Raw genomic sequence first — 20,345 nt, forward strand, 5'->3', positions numbered from 1 at the left:
ACACACACACACACACACACACACACACACACACACACACACACACAAAGATAAAGACCTAGAATCAAATGAGTAGCACAAACAACAAGAGCTGGAGGATATTAGAAGGCAATGTCTCTGTGGGCAGAGGCACTCAGAGAAGACTTCCCAGAGTAAGTAAGATTTGAACTGGGCCTTGAAGGATGGATTTGATTTTGTTAAGCAGGAATAGTAAGGGCTCTGTGTGTGTGTGTGTGTGTGTGTGTGTGTGTGTGTGTGTGTGCCTAATGAACAAAGTTTCAGGGGATAAGAAGTAGATAGAGAATAAAACAATTGGGTTGAAGGGAAGGTTTCTCATAGGAATTTGAATCAGTTTTAAAACTAGAAGAGTCCTTGAAGATCATCTAGCACAACTCCCTCATTTTCACAGATGAATAACCTAAGGTCCAGAGGGGGAAAGGAGTATTTAACTTTACTGAGCACAGTGACTTTGTGCTGTATGCATACTACCTATATATTAAATAATATAAGGGAGATGTACTAGAAATCAGGAATGGGGAACCCATGGCCTCTAGGTCCTCAAGTGTGGCTCTTTGACTGAATCCAAACTTCACAGAACAAACTCTCTTAATAAAAGGATTTGTTTTGTAAAACTTGGACTCAGTCAAAGAGCTGCATCTGAGGACCTAGATGGTCATATGTTGCCCTGAGGCCACAGATTCCCCACCCTTGGAGAACACCTAAGGTCTTTTCCAGCTCTTTGCAGGCCATGACTGGCTCAAAGTCAGTGAGTGGCAAAGTCAGGACTAGAAACCAAGAACCCTGACTTTTCTCCTTGGACACACCTAACACACACACACACACACACACACACACACACACACACAAACAGACACTTGTGACACCCTCCCAAGATCACAGTTCTTTCTGCTAAACTGTGACAAAAACCTGCAGAAATGCATTTTAAGTAAAAAAAAAATAGAGTTGGACCTAAAGAAGAACTCCGTACTGGAGAAGATTGTAAAATTCTGAGATGCGTTATGGAAGGAGGCTGTGAAATCACTTTCTCTAGACATCTCTGAAAACATAATAGACCTTCATTTGACCAGGTGGTTTGAGTGAAGTGCTGCCTGGAGGTGGGGATATAGATTTGATGATATAGCAAGGTCCCTTTCAGCCCTATCAGTCTATATTTCTACCTTCCTCATGTTCCTTCTATCTTGCTTATTGTTCTCTTCAGTTGGATCTTTTGCTCCAATTTCCTTTAATTCTTGAATCAGTAGAACTGAAAGGGACCATAGGACATACAATGTTGAGAGTTAGACTGGATCTTAGAATGTCAAATGTTATAGAATGGAAGAGCTGGAAAGAATTCTACAAATTGCCAAAATGAAAGTACTCAGTACACAGATGAGGAAACTGAACTAGGGGATGGAACTTGCCCAATGCCACAAACTTCATTACTGGTAAAGCTAGAAAAAGAACCCAGGTTTCCTAACTCCCAGTCTAGATTTATTTTTTCCCTTATATTCCAACTTCATTTAGTTCCTACCCTTTGCCATCTGTCTTTTTTCTTTCAAAAAAATGAGATCTGTGTTACATTCATAGATCTTCCCCACACCCAGACAAAATCTTCAATCTCTCTATGCATCAATTACCCCAAAAGTAAGATAAGGAAGATAATATCTGCCCTTTGCCTCCCTTCTCAGATTGATACAAGATTCAATTACATGATGCCCAGAGAGGACCTAATGGATTTCTTAGAGAGATGTGTAAAACTATAGAATTATAATTATATAACTATTATTATTATTACTGCTGCTGCCACAGCTGCTCTACTAACTTCCCTTTATTGTTTTCATGTTCCATTTTTTCCCATCCCCACTGTCACTTTATTTTCCTCAACTCATTCTTTTTTCCTCTTTTTTGCTTCTATTCCTCCCTTGGCTTCCATTTTATGGATGATTGAAGGGTGAATGTTCATTAGAGGCACCATTGGCCATTGCTGCCCATTATGGTCATCAATAGTGGTCATTATCATCATCATCATCATCATCATCATCATCATCATCATCATCATCATCAACAACAACAACAACAACCATCACAACAACCTTAATTTGGCAAGTACAGTGTCATAGATATTACAGGGATGCCATTCAAAAACATTTAGGAATAGCTCATTATGTGCATATCATTATACTTGGGGCTAAAGAAGGTACAAAGATAAGTAAGTTCTTGTCCTCAAGGATTTTATAATCCAGTAGAAGAGATAAGGAAAGTACATAAATATAATGTAAAATAGAACACTATGAGCACATTTTAAAACTGTAAGCAATGAATTCAGAGGAAGGAGTGGTCATCATTGGCTAAGAGGATCAAAGAATGCTTCATGGAGAGCAAGGCCTTCAAGGATATAAAGTATTATTGATATAGTTGGAAATTACAAGAAGGCATGTTGGATGTCCCAGGAAATTGTGGCATGAGCAGAGCAAAAGAGGTAGGAAAACTTGAGGTATATTTGGATTATGATACATAACCCAGTTTGTCAGGAACAATAGAGTATATAAGACATTATTAGTATGAGAAAAGGATGGAAAGGTAGGATTGAGTCAGACTATAGAAAGTGTTATATGCCAACCTAATGAGTTTGGAATTTATTTGTTTTGCAATATGAAGCAATTGACAGGTATTGGAGATGAGGGAGATATAATCAGAGTTGTGTGTTTCTGTGGTAGCCTGTGCAGCATAGGTTGAAATGAAGGGAATATTCAAGTCGAGAAGAATAAACAGGAAACTATAGTAATAGAGGGGAGAGATGATACATACCTGAGCTAGGGTGGGGGCAAATGTAAATAGAGAGGATAGAGACAATGAAAGGGATATGGCTGAGACAGAAAAAACAGGACAGGGATTCAAAAAATTATGAGATAAAGTCACATCTTCTCTATTTTTCTTCTTATTTATCTTTCCTACTCAATATCACTTCTCTGAGGGTCCCTTAAGGAGCTAAGCCAAGGCATGACTTACTAAGCCCCAGTCTCTTTCAGAGAGTCTTATTCATAGATTTTTTTTCCCCCAGTCAGCTACCCTCATCACCTTCTTTCTTGCAGTCCCCATTACTATGAAGCAATGGGGCTGATTGTTCCTTATCCACTATCTTCTCTAGCAGGAATGGGAGCACAAAGAGTTACCAAGATATCAGAACATCAAAATCACATCAATCAATGCTCAGATCTGCTTTGCAAATCTAAGGCCAATTTTCCTCCCACTGACATTCTGAGCCATCCTTATTTTGCACTTTGGGAGAAGGTCATACCTGTCGGTTGCTCAGTCTTGTCAAAGCCCAGATAAAATTTGATAGAGAAAATATGTGCAGGAATGATTAGCAAACGAAATGAAAGAAAAAAAATCATAGAGGGAAATAGCATACAGAACCAAAGTTCTATAAAATACCCTATATTTCTTGGAATTCAAATAACATCTGTCAAAACACATCGAAAATCAAAAACAATAATAGAGAAAAATCCAGACGATATGTTATGAAATTTTAATATATATTAGGTCTGAGGCAACTATAAATAACACCATTTGGACATTTTCATCAAAATAATCAGATAAAGCTCACATTCCCATACTTTCTGTCAGAAAATAATTAATAACCATGAATTTCGTGTCCTGTATGTTAAATTTTTTTTAAATCACATTTTCATAACTCTTACTTGATTTCCATGCTCTTAGTTTTCATCTTTCTCCCTCTACCTTCTTTTTATTCCTCCTCTTTTCATCCTCTTTCTGATTCTCTCTCCCTCATTCTTCTCTCCCTTTTCTTTCTCTCTACTATTTCTTTGTCACCATCACCTTCCCTTTTTCTCTTTATCTTTTTTCTCTCTCCTGCCTCTCTATCTCCCCTCTCCTCTGACACTATCACTTCTCTTCCTAGTCTCTCTCTTTTTTTTCTTTCTCTCCTTTCCCATAGTCCTTTCTTCTCTACCTCAGCTTCTTCATTATTCATTCTACCCCTGGTAACCACCTTTGTGTCCCAACTCACTCTGTTTCCCATATCCCATTTTCTTACCTTGGAGGTGGAGTTTGCTCTCCGTGCTTTGTAGAAGGACAGAACTCACAGAGTCCAGATTGTCATAACTGTTGCAGCCCAGGGGACCAGTGCGGGTTTCTGTTACCTAGTATAGTAACCAAAAACAACATTACAGGGTTGCCTCTCAGGGAGCATACATAGGGTCAGCCCTTGTCAAGTGACAGGGTAAGAAGGGTTAGCTTTTGATGGCTTCTCACTAAAACTCAGCACCTTCTTCTTTTTCCTACTCTATGTCCAGTTCACACATCAGGTCCCAATCCTATACTCTTTTCCTTCTGACAGCTAATCCCCATCCATATGCAAATGATAAAAGCCCAAAGATTTTCTGCTTTTGCAGATAGTGGAATTGTTAGGCCAGAGGCTAGTTATGTTAGACCGTCACACTGTCAAGATCCAAAGGACTGGAGAATGAATAATGGAATTTTAGGTCTTATGACATGGGAAGGGACATATTTTGAATAGAGATCTTCAAATCATGGCACATCAACAGCAATCACTCTGCCAATTTATAATATTCACTCTTCCCTCTCCAATTACTTCCCCCTCTGTTATAAAACACAGATCCAAAAAAAAGGACCCCTTAATTTTTCTCTCCTTCCATCTACCAACTGAATGTGAGCTCTTTATGGGAAAGGGGCTGTTTTTGTAGTTATATCCTGAACACCTAACAAAACCTTGCAAATAAAGGGTGCTTAATCACCATAAGATAAATAGTTGGATTTGGTTGGATTATCAGTTGAGTTATCAGAAGGAACATTAAACTTTCCCCCTTCTCTAAACACTATACCTTTATTTATGCTAGTTTCCAGTCTCCTTAATGTTTTACAATGGAAAGATTTCTTGACTGGAGATTGAAGACTTCCTTTATAAGAGGCCTTCTACTATAAGTGCTTTAATCCTATGCATGTGGAAATCCTTTGGGTAGTTTTCTTTTGTTTGTTTGTTTGTTTGTTTGTTTTGGTCTACCATAAACTAAAAGTGGGTCCCAGTGTTATTTCTGTTGCAAACTCAGTATGTGATACTAGGCAAATCACTCACCTTCTGGACCTTCTTTTCCTTTTCTATAAAATATGGATACTGATAAATAATTTTTCTTGCTTCAAAGGGTAATTGTAAAGAATAATAATAAAAAATAATAACAAATCACTATATGAATAAAAGTGTTGACAAAAAATCATATAATTTCAATATACAATCTCACAGAATCTGTTAGGTTCCTATGCTTTGTGGTGTTGCATCCCGAACTAAACCTAATAAAGTCAATATTTTCTTACAGGACATCATAGAAGCATAGGCCAAGAACTTCAAGGGGCCTTAAGTATCATCTTAGCCATTCCTCATTCCTATTTTGCCAATGAGGAAACAGAGTTAGAAAAGCTGAGATTGCTCAAGGTCACACAAGGGAGTAAGTAGTAGAGTAAAGATTTAAATCCATGTTCTGAGACTCGAATTGCATATAGCTATACCATTTGAGTCCTCAGGTCAAAGACCCAAACTGGAATAATAAATAGTTACAGGTGGCAATGTCTTCAAGTGGTGGCAAGAGACAAGGGAAAAAAATGCAAAAAAAAAGTCTCTGTCCTGGGTTGCAGAGAGAAATGGATTTTCCACTGAGTCTTCCTACATGTGATTGCACAGGAAATCCTGAAAGGAGCAAGTTTGTCCTTCCCAGATGCAACAGTGAGGATTATCATCTGTCAGAGCTTCAGTATCTCAATTCAGCATACCATAGTAGGGATGTGCAGTGGGGAAAGTGTGGGGGAGGGGGAAGAGAAGAGATGTGGTCAGGGAGCCGTTTCAGGACCAGCTCTTTCAGAATTCTCACACAGTGAGAATTTCATACAGATCCCACATTTCCTAGTGAATTCTTTAACAATGGGAACCTTCCCCTTCCCTAAATCTGGTTTCATGAGTATCAGAGAAATTGGCTCTTTTTCTGGCCTATTTGTTTCTCTCCTCTCTTCTCCTCCCCTCCTCTCCCCTCTTCTCACGTTCCCTCCTTTCCCCTCCTCTGCTGTCTTCTCCTCTCTTCTCCTTTTTCCTTCCTTCTTTTCCCTTGCCTTTTTCTTTCCTCCCCTCTCTTTTTCTACTTTTTTTTCTCTCCTTCTCTTACTTAGTATATCCATAAGGCATCTATAGGTTACAAAGAGAGAACAGCATTTGAAGTGGCATGACCTAGGTCTCAGACATGGCATTGTTTCTTATTCCTTATATATGTCTGGGTATGCCACTTACCCCATATGAACTTGTGTTCATCTTCAAGAACAGGAGAAAAATTCAATCTCTAAAGTTCCTTTCAGGTCTAGATTTTAGGAATAATCTAAGAACTCTCTTCTACCCACACGGTCATTTTACCTTTGTGAATCTTGGGGATTTACTTTTTCCATTTGCCTACCTGCATCTGTCACCCTGGTCCCTACTCCCTCAATATCTTTGAAAAGTCTTAGTGAACTTTAAATATCTGGAAATCATTTAGTGAAAAACCAGTAATATAGTGATGGAGAAAAACAAAGGACAACATGCATATGTATGTACATATGCATGTATACATATGTTTGTACATATGCTTCCACATGTAAACATATGTATATATCAGAATACATTTGCATATACGAGAAACTTTATATATATAAAATCTACACTCACTAAGTAATGCATTTTTTGCATGACAGAAGAAGACTTTGGTTGACAAAAATACTAACCACATAGTTCACTTCAAAAATGACCTCCTTGTATTCAAAAATGCATTTTACAACAGAAACATATCTCCTATTAAGAGCAGGACTCTAATGATGGTTATGGTGTTTATATGCTATCAAAAGTCCTATGTTTGAGTCCTAACTCTTAATACTTCATAGACCTATGATTATGGGAAAGTAATTTCATATCTTTGGGGCTCAGTTATAAAGCATACGTAATAATCTTTGTACCATCTATATCACAGAAAAGTTGGGAGAAAAATGACTTGCTAAATATGAAACATTACATCATTGTGTATCATTGCCCATCCCACTATCATAGCAGTCCATTGTACTAACCAGGTCCTGAGCAATTTGGGTTAGTTCCAACTAGATCCATTTCATCCTTAAAGAGTACCAAAATGTGAATCCAGTGACCTAGATCCTGGTCCTAGATATTCCACAAACTTACTATGTGACCTTAAGCAAGCTCTCTCTGAGGTCCCTTTCTATATTATGGCATGCTATGTTGTAGAGTCTATTCTAGCTATGTTTTAGATCTAACATTCCAAGTTTTATGTTCTAAAATTCTATATTCTATGTTCCCTTACAGCTCTAGTATTGTTTGTTCTAAAGACCTTTCTAGCTCTCACATTCCATATGCTCTTTTGTTATAATCTCCCCATCCAGCCCTGAAGGTCTATGGTGCTTTGGAAGATCTGCTTATCCTTGCGTTGTATGTCTATCCTATACTCCCTCTCTCTGGGAGATGCCCCAAGCCATACCTTGATTGCCCCGGTGGAGATCTGGATCTCATGAAGTCTCCTCATTGTGCCATCACGGTCAACAAAGTAAGAGGATGCGAGCTGGTGCAGAGCCTCCACGCTTTGCGTAGCATTCCCTGACTTCCTGTCGAGGCGGCTTTTGTCCATGTACATGGTCAAGGCCTCCTCTCCTGTGGGGGGAAAATCACAGAAATTACATGATTCATAAGGCTCCCTAATTTGGGGATATTTCCAGTCACTTTTACCTGTCCATCCTGTTTCATTTAACAAGCCACTGAGTAACCAATGACTTTTCTCCAACTTATTCTTGTATTTTCTCTTGAAACTCAAGAGCAGAATTTGAGAGCTGTATCCTGAAGTACTTTTCAAAGGAAAACTTTTCAGACCATGGACCAATAAACAGGTGACCTTGGGATAATCTCTATGTTTTTTTTCTAACCACAGGATCCTATGAGTTGTATGAGTCAAATAAGGATGAGAGAAATGGAGAAACCACAGGCCCTAGAATCAGATTTTGAATTTGAATTCCTACGATGCAACTCACTTTTTATAGCCTTAGCTGAACCTCTTCTTCTCTTTTTTTCTCTCAGTTTATTCTTTTGTAAAATAAGTTATTTGGGCTTGATGGACCCTGAGATTCCTTCCTACTCTAAGTTTATGAATCTATGATCTAAGATCTCATCCACTTCTATGTTTCCCTTAAAGATTCCAGATTGACTAGTTGCTTGTTACCTGTGTGACAATTGGTCAAGTCATCTATCTTTGTCTCCCTTTCAGGACCTAGTCTCAGGGCCATGTACATAGCGAATAGTCTAAATGTTCTTTGACATTTTCTAGTTTGTCAGTCACTAAATATTTACTAATCACCTACTATGTACTAAGGGTTGTGCTAATCGCAAGGGATTAAAAAAAAGAGGCAACAGATAGGCCCAGCCCTCAAGGAATTCACATTCTGATCATGGAGACAACAAGCAAACAAATATCTACAAACTATTTAAAGGATAAATAGGAAATTATTAAGAGACAGGAGGCACTACAATTAAGAAATGTTGGAAAAAAACTCCTGTAGACGACTGGGTTTCAGTTGGGACTTAAAGGAAGTCCAGGAAGCCAGTAGACAGATATGAGAAGGGAAAAGTATTCCAGGCGTGGCAGACAACCAGAGAAAATGCCAAGAGCTGAGAGGAGTGTGTTGTTTGTGGAACATCAGTATCACTGGACTGAAGAGTATGTCATGGGGAGTAAGGTATAAGAAGACGGGAAAGATAAGAGGGGGTTAGGTTATGAAGAGTTTCAATGGCCAAACAGGATTTTGTATTTAATTGTGGAGGTGAGAAGAAGACACTAGAGTTTATTGAACCAGTTTACAGTCAGACCTGCACGTTATGAAAATCACTTTGGTGGCTAAATGGAGGATGGATTGGAGTGGTGAAAAACTTGGGGTAGGCAAGAACACCAACAGGATACTGAAATAGTCCAGTTGTGATGTGATGAGGATCTGCACCAGAGTGATTGCAGCATCAGAGGAGATAAAGGGGCATATTTGAAAGATATTACAAAGATTAAATCAATGGACCTTGGCAACAGATTGGATTGGGGAGGGTGTGAGAAAGATAGTGAGGAGTTGAGGATGACTCCTAGTTTGTGAGCCTGAGGAACTTGGAGGATAGTGTCATGTCCTCTAGAGTAATAAGGACATTGGGGAGAGAATTTTGGTGAAAATAATGAATTCAGTTTTGGACATGTTGAGTTTATAAGATGTCTACTGGACAAATGATTCGAGATGTCTGAAAAGCATATGGAGCTGGGGGAATGAAGGTTAACAGAGAAGCTGGAACAGGATAAATAGATTTGATATCATCAGCATAGATGAGAAATCAAATTCATGGGAGCTGATGAGATTACCAAATGAAATAATATATAAGTAAAAGAAAAGATGGCCCAAGGCAAAACTCTGTGGAACACCTATGGTTAGAGGGAGGGATCTGAATGAGAATCCAGTAAAGACAATTAAAAAGGAGGTAGGGGGAGAACCAGGAGAGGGTGGTGTCCTGAAAACCCAGAGAGAAGAGAGTATCAAGGAGTAGAGGGTGATCAAGAGTGTGGAAGGTGACAGATTGAGGAGAATGAAAATCGAGAAAAATCAGTGGATTTGGCAATTAAGAAATCATTGGTAGCTTTGTAAAGAGTGGTTTTGATGGAATGATAAGGCTGTATGATACTACCAGCTATGTGACTTTGAACAAGTCAGTTAACCTAAGCCTCAGTCTCCTCATCTGTAAAATGAGGATAAGACTTTTTAAGACCTATGTCATAGGCTTGTAGTGAGTCTCAAATTGAGGTAATATATGAAGTGCTATGTAAATGTCAACTATTATTGTTGTTTTATGGAATGTCCACAGGGCAATAGATTCAGAGCTGAAAGGAAACTTAAAAGTCACCTGGCATGACACCTTTATTTAAAACAGTGACATCAATCACTCTTTGTACTTTATAGATTACATGATTCTTGTGAGGGAAACACTTTCAAGCACTATAGACATTAGAAGTTTAATTATTATAACTAATGACTAGAAAGTCAGGATTAGGAAAAGAGAGTTGTGAGGGTGGTAGAGGAAGGTAAGGGAGGAGGGGAAGCTGACAGGGAACCAGGGTTCCCCCTGGACTAGGAGCTGGTAGAAGCTGAGCTTAGATCAGGAGGGGTTAATAGGCTTCTTGCTGCATTATTAAGACTTAATTTCCTGTTTATTAAGATGATGTTCTGTTCAAAGTTGTCTTCCCTTTTGGGTATTCCTACAAACTACCTCAGTGCTTCACAGATTCCCTTCCTGAGCTTCAGTGGCCTCCAAGTGACATTGTACCAAGCTCCCCGCCCCCTCCATTTCCCAACAAGGGTGTGACTGGCTCTGCTAAGGTCTTGGGGAAAAAGGAGGCACTGGCTGGAGGGGAGTCTGACTGCTTTACACCCAGATTAACAGTGAGCCATTCATTGCTTACAGATGTGGGTTAGGGATGGCAGGGCAGCCTGCATCTCTCTGTCCTCCCCTACAGTGTCTTCCTCTTTTCTCCTCAGCCAAGGGAAGGTCTGATGGACATGGAGAGTCTTGTGAAAGCTTACACATAGCAGCTCTCCTGAGCTCCTGGGCTGCTCTGTTTTCCAAAGGCAGGGTCTTCATAGAGGTTAGGGAAATCAGAACCACTGTGAGACAAGGAATGCGAAATAGCAAAGAGCAACTGCAAACTATGGGAAAGAGAGAGCTAAACAGGTTCTTATTCCAGCTCTACTTCCTTCCTCTGGATGCTCATGGGCATCACCAGCAAAGGCCTTATCAGTAAAAGTGAGGGAGTTTGCCTAAATGATCTCTATGGTCCTTCTCATCTCTGATAAACTATGTTCTGAGGTTTCACCTCATGGGGGCTCTATAGGACAGGGTTGTCCTGAGGAAAGTGCTGTGTTCATTTTAAACAATCTCGAAATGGGAGATGTTTTTGTTGTTCAACCAATGAATCCATCCATAAGCTGTTAAGTACCTACTATGTGCCAGGCACAGGGAATCCAAATATGAAGAATGAAACAATCATTTTTCACAAGGAATTTACATTTTTATGGAGAAGACAATGCATACATATAAAAGTACATACCAAATATATAATAGAGAGATTTGGGGCATCCTAAAGTCTTAGTGTAGTTTTAAGGTTTAATAACTTCATAGGTATAAATGCTATATCCTTGCAAAAAGAACATTTGAGAGATTACTTATTAATTTTTTTGAAAATATCTGTTTCTTATTAAAATTCAATATAATCAACAGTTTGTGTAATACATCACTCTAGTTGATTTTCAAACTCTGTAAAATTTTTCATCATCAGCTGTTTCTCAGTAATTGACAGAATTACATCTGTATTACTGGCCTTAAGATCAACCAGAGAAGGAGGTTTTGATGCCTACATGACAGATTTCATGGACTCTCATAAGAAAACAAAAATTTAATGGAGATAGATCTGGTTATTGAGGTATCCAAGCAAGAAGACCTACTCTACCAATCCACTATTCTGAAAAAGTGTCATTCAGAAACTGTTGGATAGCAGTGATAACAGAATGTCCCATCTCATTAAAATTAAAAAATATATTATTTAAAACTAAATAAGTAAAAAGTAAGTAAATAAGTAAAAAGAAATTTAAATAATTGAACTTTCAAACTTTTTAAAATAATTTGTAACTTATATACTTCAAGGTGTTATAGCTTAAATATAAATGGGATAACATGTGTGTGTATGTATATATTGTTGTTACTTTATTAATATTATTCTGAACTTTTTTCAACATAGTCCAAATAGAACCAACCCTGGGATAAATTACTACTCTGCTATTGATGAAGATGATGATGATGATGATGATGATGATGATGGTGCTGCTGCTCCTGGTGGTGGTAGTGGTGGTGATGGTTGTCAGGCTGTTACTACTGATGTATAGCTTTAACATTCTGCTTTTCTCTAATCAATATGAGTGTTCTTATTTTAGTACCAGCTCTCTCCTATAAAGCTCTACATGTTTGATATATGAATTACCTAAATTTCAGAAGAGTCAAAATTGCAAGTGACCCAAAGGAAATATAAAAGTACATGGTGACTATACGCCAGTTGTTCTGTGCTATCAAGAATGCCTTGTGCAGAAATGGTGCAGAAGACAGCATCAAGGACATGTATGTCCCACCAAAAAGACAACTTGGTCATATTGTGGCAATAAAGGATCACATATGGACAACCCAAGTGTGGTATGGCTATACAGGAAAACTGAAAGAGCCAGAAGGAAGCTCCCAGCATGTTGGCCAGATCTTCTACAAAGATTTGGAGCAGGAAAAAATTAGTGGTCATCTAGTCAAACCCCTGCATTTTATAGATAAGGAAACTGAGGCCTATTAAGATACAGTAACCTTTCCAAGGTCACACAGATAATAAGTGATAGTCAAGTACAACTTAGGTTCTATAATTCCAAGTATTCTGTCCACAACACCACAGTGCCATTGCTAAGGACATAGACAAATTTTACACAGAATAAAAGGACTTAGATGAGTTCCAACATGTACTACAGTAGTGGGAAGACACATACCAATAAAGGGGAGAGAAAGGGAAGGGAATAAACATTTATATAGAACCTACTATATGTCAGGCACTGTGCTAAGTGATTTTTCATAAATATTATCTCTTTTGATCCTTACAACAATTCTGTGAGATAGGTGCCATTATTATCTCTATTTTACATTTGAGAAAACTTAGGCAAATAGAGGTTAAGTGAAATATCCAGGGTCACAAATCTAGTAAGTATCTGACACTGGATTTGAACTCAGTTCTTCCTGACTCCAGGTTCACCACTTTATCCCACTACACCATAAGATATCTCGATAAAGTGATAGATCCAATAAAATATAAGAATCTTTCTTTTGTCCTCTTTCCTGTCCTCTTCTTTTCTCTTTCCAACTCTGAACCTACTTTTTTTCCTTCTTCCCTCTTCCCATTTCTCCTTTGGTGTCATCTCATCCAAATCTCAGTCTATTACCCTATGATCCTCCATCCCTCCCCCTATGGACTGAGTGTGCACTTAAGTCTCATTGTCCGACATTGGCTCTCATCATAAAGCTTTGCATATTTTAAAATTTTGTGCTGTAAGAAAACAAGCAGAACAAGGCACTGTGAAAAATTCACCACTTTGCCTCACTGAAATTAAAAATATATTTCACTGCAAAAGGTCTTCATTATTTGGAATTTCTAGGGACATGGGAGGAAAATAACTTCCAATGGGGAAATTCAATTTGCCCACTGACATCTTAGGTTTTCAATGATGAGCTGAAACAAACCTGAGGTGGGAGGAATACATCATTGCCAGATAAATTGTGCCTCCTACATATTTATTTCTGTTCTTGGGGGTAATGTAGCTCACATTTCTATATTGCTTTACAATTTAAAAAAAAAAAAGCTTTCCCTACAACAGTCCTGTAAAATTTGTTCCATGTATTATTTCCCATTTTAAAGATAAAGCAACTGAGGCTGGGAGATGTGACTTTCACAAGTGGCAAAGCCATACTTGAAGTAATCCAGTCCAGTAATCTATGCACTACAACAAAACTTTCCATCATGAGTCACAAGATAAAGTAAAGAACAATGGACTTGAAGTCAGAAGACTGGGGCTTGAGATCTGACTCTCCTGCTAACTCAGTGCATGACCTTATACATGTCAATTAACCTCTCTGAACCTAATTTTCCTTATCTCTAAAATGGACAAATTAATTTCTGCACTGCATACCTCAATAGATGAAATTCAAGTCTCAATTTCATCATATGTAAAACGAGAGGAATTTGGACTAGCTAACTCTAATAACCCTTCCAACTCAAAACCCCTTTATTTTGTAATCATGAAAAAAGTCCTGAACTAGACAAGAAACTTGGATTTTAATTTTGGCCTTTCTACTAAATCATCCTGTGACCATGGATAAGTCATTTTACATCTCTAAGCTTCTGTTTTCTCATGTGTGAAATGAAAAGATAGGACTGAGTGATTTTCAAACTCCCTTTTACATCCAAATCCCATAGTCCTATGAGCTTATGAGATAATGGATATAAAACATTCTGCAACTCTTAAAGCACCATCCAAAAGGGATTCATCAACTTCCAAAGTCCTTATCCTGGCATTCAAAGACCCTCATGATATAGTCTCAACCTACTTCACAAATCTAATGACCCACTGTTTTCCTCCTCTCATACTCTGTTCCCTCCATTCCAAAATACAAAGGAGCAAATGGCTGTGTGCCAGAATTGTGAGAGGAGAGCAAACATTCTTGTTCCCAGACTCCCACACACAAATACACACCAATTTTAATACTTTGGTAAAATGAATAGGAGCTAATTTTAAGAAAGGAACTCCTCAAGTCTAGCCTATTATGCTATGACTTTACCATATGACATGGCATAAGTTGCTTTTATTTTTTGAGCCTCTATTTTCTTATTTATAAAATTTAAAGGTTGAGTTAGATAGTCTTTAAGTTACCTTTCGTCTCCAACAACTTAAGGCCTATGTTCTAACATTCTGTATTTCCATGTCTCTTCTAACTTTCTATGTTCTAATGTTTTGTATTCTAAGTCCTAACAAGCCTATGTTCTAAGGTTTCTTCCCACTTTAACATTCTATTAGTCTAAGCTGTCGTCTTCCAAAATAGATGACAAAAAACTGAACCCAACTAATTCATGTCCCATGGGTCTACATTTGCATGTTAGGCCATTTAACTACTCACCATTTTGTATTGTTCACCAGGTGGGACATTCTGAACTGTCTCTTTCAAGAGGACCCAAAATATCCCATCCATCCCTTACTCTCTAGACTTAGATTAAGACCAGAACTGAACCCAGTCAACCACCAACCTACCTCCCAAAGTGGCAGAGATGAGGATGTGGGTGCCGTACTTTTTGATGATGGTATCAATGAATTGCTGAGTTGTGGGTCTCCTGCCCAGGAGTCGGATGCTTCTCTGAAACTCAGGCATGAGGGGCACTGGATTACGGAGCAGATCTCGCCGCTCAATGGCTGTATTCCTCACCTTCCAACGGGCAAACTCCCTGTACATTGGGTAATAAGGACAGAAAAATAGCAGATGGGTTATAGAGAAAGAATTTGAATTGGAGGGGACTTCAGAAGCAGTGTAGTCCAATTAATAGCTGAAGAAGAATATCTTCTATAGTATCCCCAAAAGTAGACATTAAGACTTTACTAGATGATGTCTAGTAAGAGGAAAACTACCAGGTCTCTCATCAATGAATTTCCACTTTTGGAGAAGTTCTAAATATTAGGAAGTTGATCATTCCATTGTGAATGAATTTCCTTTCTGTATCTTCTTTCCATTGCTCCTTGTTCTGCCCTCTGGGGTCAAACAGAACAAGCCTAATTTCTCTTCAAAAACTTGAAGATAGCCTTTGTTTCCCTGCTATTATCTTCTCTGGTTTAAACATCCCCAACTATTTCTGTTCAAGTTCTTCATCTGATTTCTTCAGCGGCTTCCCTATCCTTTGATCTACAATTGTATGATCTCTACCTTATTAATGTCCTTTTTGAAAAGGGGTACTCAGAACTGAACACAATAGGCTAGTTGCAGTCTGACTAGGGACTGGTATACTAGAGCTAATATTTCTATCTCTCATTTAATGCAACCTAAGATTTTGTTGGATTTTTTTCCCTGCTATATCATACCACTGATGAACCAAAAATGTTGGCTTATGTTGAACCTGCAGACAATGAAAGCTTCCAGATCTTTTTTTCAGGTGAGGTTGGCTTTTCAAATTCAACTTTAAAACCTTACCTTGGTACCTACATTAAACAGTATCTTATTATATTCAGCCCAAATTTCTTATCTGTCAAGATTTTTTGGATGCTGATTGTGTCATCCAATGTGTAAGCTATCCCTTCTAGCTTTGTGTCATTGAAATATTTGATAAATACCCTATTATTGTTTTTGTCTAAGTCATTAATAAAAATGTTAAACATCACAGAGTCAAACACAGATCCCTGGGGCACTACACTAGAGATATCTTCCCAAGTTGACATTGAATCCAAAATCCATCTAACTTAACATATCCTAGCTCATATCTCTACAATTGCTTAGTGGCTTAATAGCATTAGTGACTTTGTCACCAGGTTAGATTAAACCTAGATAAACCATATCTACAACAATCCACTTCTCTACCAGCTTACTAATCCTGTAAAAAGATGAACTATAGTTAGTCTGGCATGTCTTGTTCTTAATAAAGCAATACTGGCCCTTTGTGATGATCATTTGCTTCCTGGGACAACAGAGTTTTGAGACTAAGTTAGAAGGATATGTGAAGTTGGAAAACTTAGGTTCAAATTCTGACTACTTGTATGACCTTAAGTAAGTCACTTTACCTCTCTAGGATTCAAGTTTTTTCATCTGTAAAATGAAGAAGATGGACTACATTAAGTGACCTCTTAGTTCTCTTCTAGCTCTTAAACTGTGATCCCTTTAGAGATCCCTTTAATCACACACATTCTAAACTGTAATCCCTTTAGAGATCCCTTTAATCACACACATTCTAAACTGTGATCCCTTTACAGATCCCTTTAATCACACACATTCTAAAATTTTGCCACTTGACTATGCTTCATAATTCCTTTATTTTCTGTACATTAAAAATATTGCTGCTATTATTATCTCTGCATAGCTGTATTGTAATACACATGCACACACATTCACACATACATTCCCAAAATGACGCTATCTCATACACTGTTTTTCTGATCCTATCCTACTCTCCATCTTCAAGATCAACCAGTACTCCCAGACAAAGACAAGATTCGAAGGAAATTATAACAATAATGATATAATATGTGTCCTTTGGCAAGTCACTTAATTTTAAGCTTCAATTTCCTCCTGTGTAAAATGAATGGGATAGACAAGAAAATATCTATGGTTCTATAACCTTCCATTATCTAAAAATCTATTTTCTAAGTACCTGACAGGTTTAATATTTTATTTGTATCCAGGGATCTCAAAGCCCTTTGACATAAAAGCTGTGGTTGATTTTGGGGAAGAAAAATAAGATTTTGGCTATGAAAATGAAAATCTGAGTGTTTTATTCTGGTCTTCTAGAGTGATGAGGGGTAGGGCTTTGGGCCTTGGGCTCAAACCAATAGATCCCAGACCTAGAATCATTTAGGCATATTTTGATAGTTCTGACCCTTGCTTTTTGTTCTTTTGTTCTCAATAATGTTTCAAACATATGTCACTTACTGAGCACCCCGTGTACTCTGGCCTTCTATTTGGCAGTGTGGGTGATTGAAGGATGAAGTCACAATGTGTAACAGAAAGAACATGGAGTCTGAACTCAAGAAAATGTACTTCAACTCTAGTTCTGCCTGTAACTAGATGTATAATCTTGGGTAAGTCATTTCCCTTTTCTGTACCTAGGATTGATCCTTTGGAAAATGAAAGTGTGGGCTAGATAATTTTTTTCAAATTATTTCAAATTATTCTGTGATTCTATGAATAAGTCACTATACCTCAAGGAATTTTCTACCTATTTATAGTAGAGGATGGGGGAGAGAAACCAAGGACAAATATAAATATCCTACGAAGTAGATTATAAAAGTACAAGATATAAAAAGAAATTGCTTAGAACTCATGAGGGGGGGAAGGATGCCTTATGACTGTGTGGAAGGCTTTATGAATGCAGTGACATTAGAGATGAGCCTTGAAAGAAGATTAAGATTTCAACAGGTAGGAATGGTGGACCAGGGAGGACATTCAAGGCATAGGTAATGACATGAACACAGGCACAGAAATGAGGAAGCAAGGAGTGCATTCAGGGAATGGCAAGTCATCCAAGCTTGGCTGATTCAGTGTGAGTGAATAGGAGTAGTGTGAGAAATGGATGGAAAGCACATTGGAACCAGAACCTTAAATGCCAATATTTCTCCCAACATTAATCCCTCATGAATGCCAGCAATCAGAAAACATCTGTGCCCAATAAGGCTCAGAAAAAGGAGAGGGAGAATATGTAACCTCACGCTAAATGGAAATTGAGCATTTTCTAGTTTTCTTTAAATGACTTTCTTCCCTATCCACAAGAACAACCTCTGCCCCTCAAGAAGGAGCTCAGTGTCCTGGCTTGCCTAAGATCCATTCCCAGAGCTTCCTGGCAGAAGCAGACAAACTAGAAATTCCATTAAGTCAAATTTAAAGAATAATAAGAGACAAAGTTTAACTTAAAAAAAAAGTCCATCTCTGTGTTTGTGTCTGTCTCTTCCTTCATCTCTCTGTTTTGGTTTCTCTGGCTATCTTTTTATTTCTCTTCCTCTTTCTTGGTCTCTCGGCCCTCAGCCTCATTTTGTCTCATTTTGTTTCTGTACCTCTGTCTCTGTCTTTGTGTCACTGTCTCTGTCTGTCCCCATTTCTTCTACCTACATCAGCTCTGTTTCTCCGTCTGTAGTCTGTATCTCTTGTCTTTGTCTCTCTGTCTCTTTTTCTCTTCTTCCCTTCCCCCACCACAAGACAGCTAAGAGAAATAGAGGAAGGGGCAAGAAGGGAGAGTGAAGGTGGGAAATAAGGTCAGGAATATGCTCTTGTAATCTATCGCTGGAAAGGAGCCTTGCCTGGTTGAAGGGAAACCTTTCCTGAATACAGTAGAAAATGAAAGTTGTCTCTAAGCCTCAGAATGTGTGATCTTCATCTAAATCTTTCCTCAACCTATCTAAATCAAATCCATCATTCAAGGTTCAGCTCAAATCTTGCCTCTTGCATGAAACCTTCACTAATCTCCAGAGATAAATAATTTCACTCCTCTGAAATCCTATATGATTTTATTATTTGTACAACATGTTTGCTGCATATCATTCACTGTCTTGAATGGTACTTGTTGTTTTTATTATCATTAATAAAAAATATTCCTAATGATAGCTTGTTTTTGTATAACACTTTACATTAAAAATGCATTCACAGTTCTGATATCATTTGATCATCATATGAAGCCAGTAACAAAGGAGAGCCTGCGTATAGATGGAAGCTATACGGCATTAAAAAGATCCCTGTATTTGAGTAGTACTTTCTAGATACTGAGTGTGTCATGGAGCAAGTTATTTCCCCTTTCAGGGTCTCAGTTTCATCATTTATAAAATGGAAATCAAAATCTTTGCCCCATCTCACTCAATTGGCTGTTCTGAATGTCAACAAAAATGCATATGAAAAATGCTTTGTCACTATATGATGCTATAGAGATACAAAACAGCATTACACAGTAAGAGGTCTGCATTGATGCCCCTCATCTGACAGGGGAACACTCAGATTGTGGATGAGTAAATCAAGAATGAGAAGGCAATTGACAGCTTTGACAATAGTTGCTTCAACACACTTCCTAAAGTTCACCAGCCAACAGCAGCAAGGCTTGCCATCTGTGCAACCTCCCCAAAGCAATAATAATTAATTCCTAGAAAACAACTACAGACTTTCCCACAAGCTATTGCCTGACATTCAGAGTCCTCCCACAGACAGACAAAGAAGGCTGGGCCCCCAAGGGAAAGGCCTAAGCTCCAGGCTGGGAAAACAACTGACAATTACTTCCTCCTTCTAATGAGGTTCATTAGGACCAAGGGGAAGGGGTAGGGCCAGGTCTTTCACTTAGCATCCTGCCCTTCCTTTCTTCTTCTAAAGTCTCCAGATCTAATACTCTTTGCTTTACCTTTCTATATTTTAAGGTTCATCCCTAATATTTTTCTGTTCTATTTTTGAAGTGTAGGCCTTCTATAGTCTAACACTCTGGGTTCTAACATTCTATGTTTTAAGAGCTCTTCCAATCCTAACCTTTTATGTTTTAGTATTCTATGTTCTAAGACCCATTCAAACTCTGAAAATATATACTCTATAATTCTATACAATGAACCATATTCAATAAATATTTGATTGGTTATGGTCTTCACAGACCCTGAATTTAATAGGACAAAACTTTAGCTCGTAACACTTTTTTTTCACCTTTTTGCTCTACAAATCTGAGAACAAAGTCATGCAAGTCCTCATAAAATTTGGAAATATTGATTCATTTTTTTTCTCCTCTGGAATTTTATAGACATGGAAGTTCACTTTGGAGGACAAAGTAATTCTACAAATTGCTTAGACTTACATTAAGACAATTGCACTCAATTCACCATCTCAGGAGTATTGGGTAGCTAATTAGTGAGAGATTTTTAAAATAGGAGAAGAAAAAGAAGAAGAAGAAGAAGAAGAAGAAGAAGAAGAAGAAGAAGAAGAA

General features: G+C 38.0%; 1 protein-coding gene across 1 annotated transcript in view; it reads right to left on the reverse strand.

Moving 5' to 3' along the window:
- LOC114047136 (BMP/retinoic acid-inducible neural-specific protein 1) overlaps nucleotides 1–20,345 on the reverse strand; it is a 168,211-nt gene that overhangs the window by 47,559 nt on the left and 100,307 nt on the right. The window contains exons 3-5 of the mRNA XM_027867891.1: nucleotides 14,959–15,149; nucleotides 7,542–7,711; nucleotides 4,058–4,163 (exon numbers count right to left, since the gene is read on the reverse strand). Coding sequence (XP_027723692.1) covers nucleotides 4,058–4,163; nucleotides 7,542–7,711; nucleotides 14,959–15,149 — 467 coding nt within the window. The remainder of the gene's footprint in view (nucleotides 1–4,057; nucleotides 4,164–7,541; nucleotides 7,712–14,958; nucleotides 15,150–20,345) is intronic.

The sequence above is a fragment of the Vombatus ursinus genome, unplaced genomic scaffold (genome assembly GCF_900497805.2).
Source record: "Vombatus ursinus unplaced genomic scaffold, bare-nosed wombat genome assembly UNPS02014786.1, whole genome shotgun sequence".
Taxonomy (NCBI): domain Eukaryota; kingdom Metazoa; phylum Chordata; class Mammalia; order Diprotodontia; family Vombatidae; genus Vombatus; species Vombatus ursinus.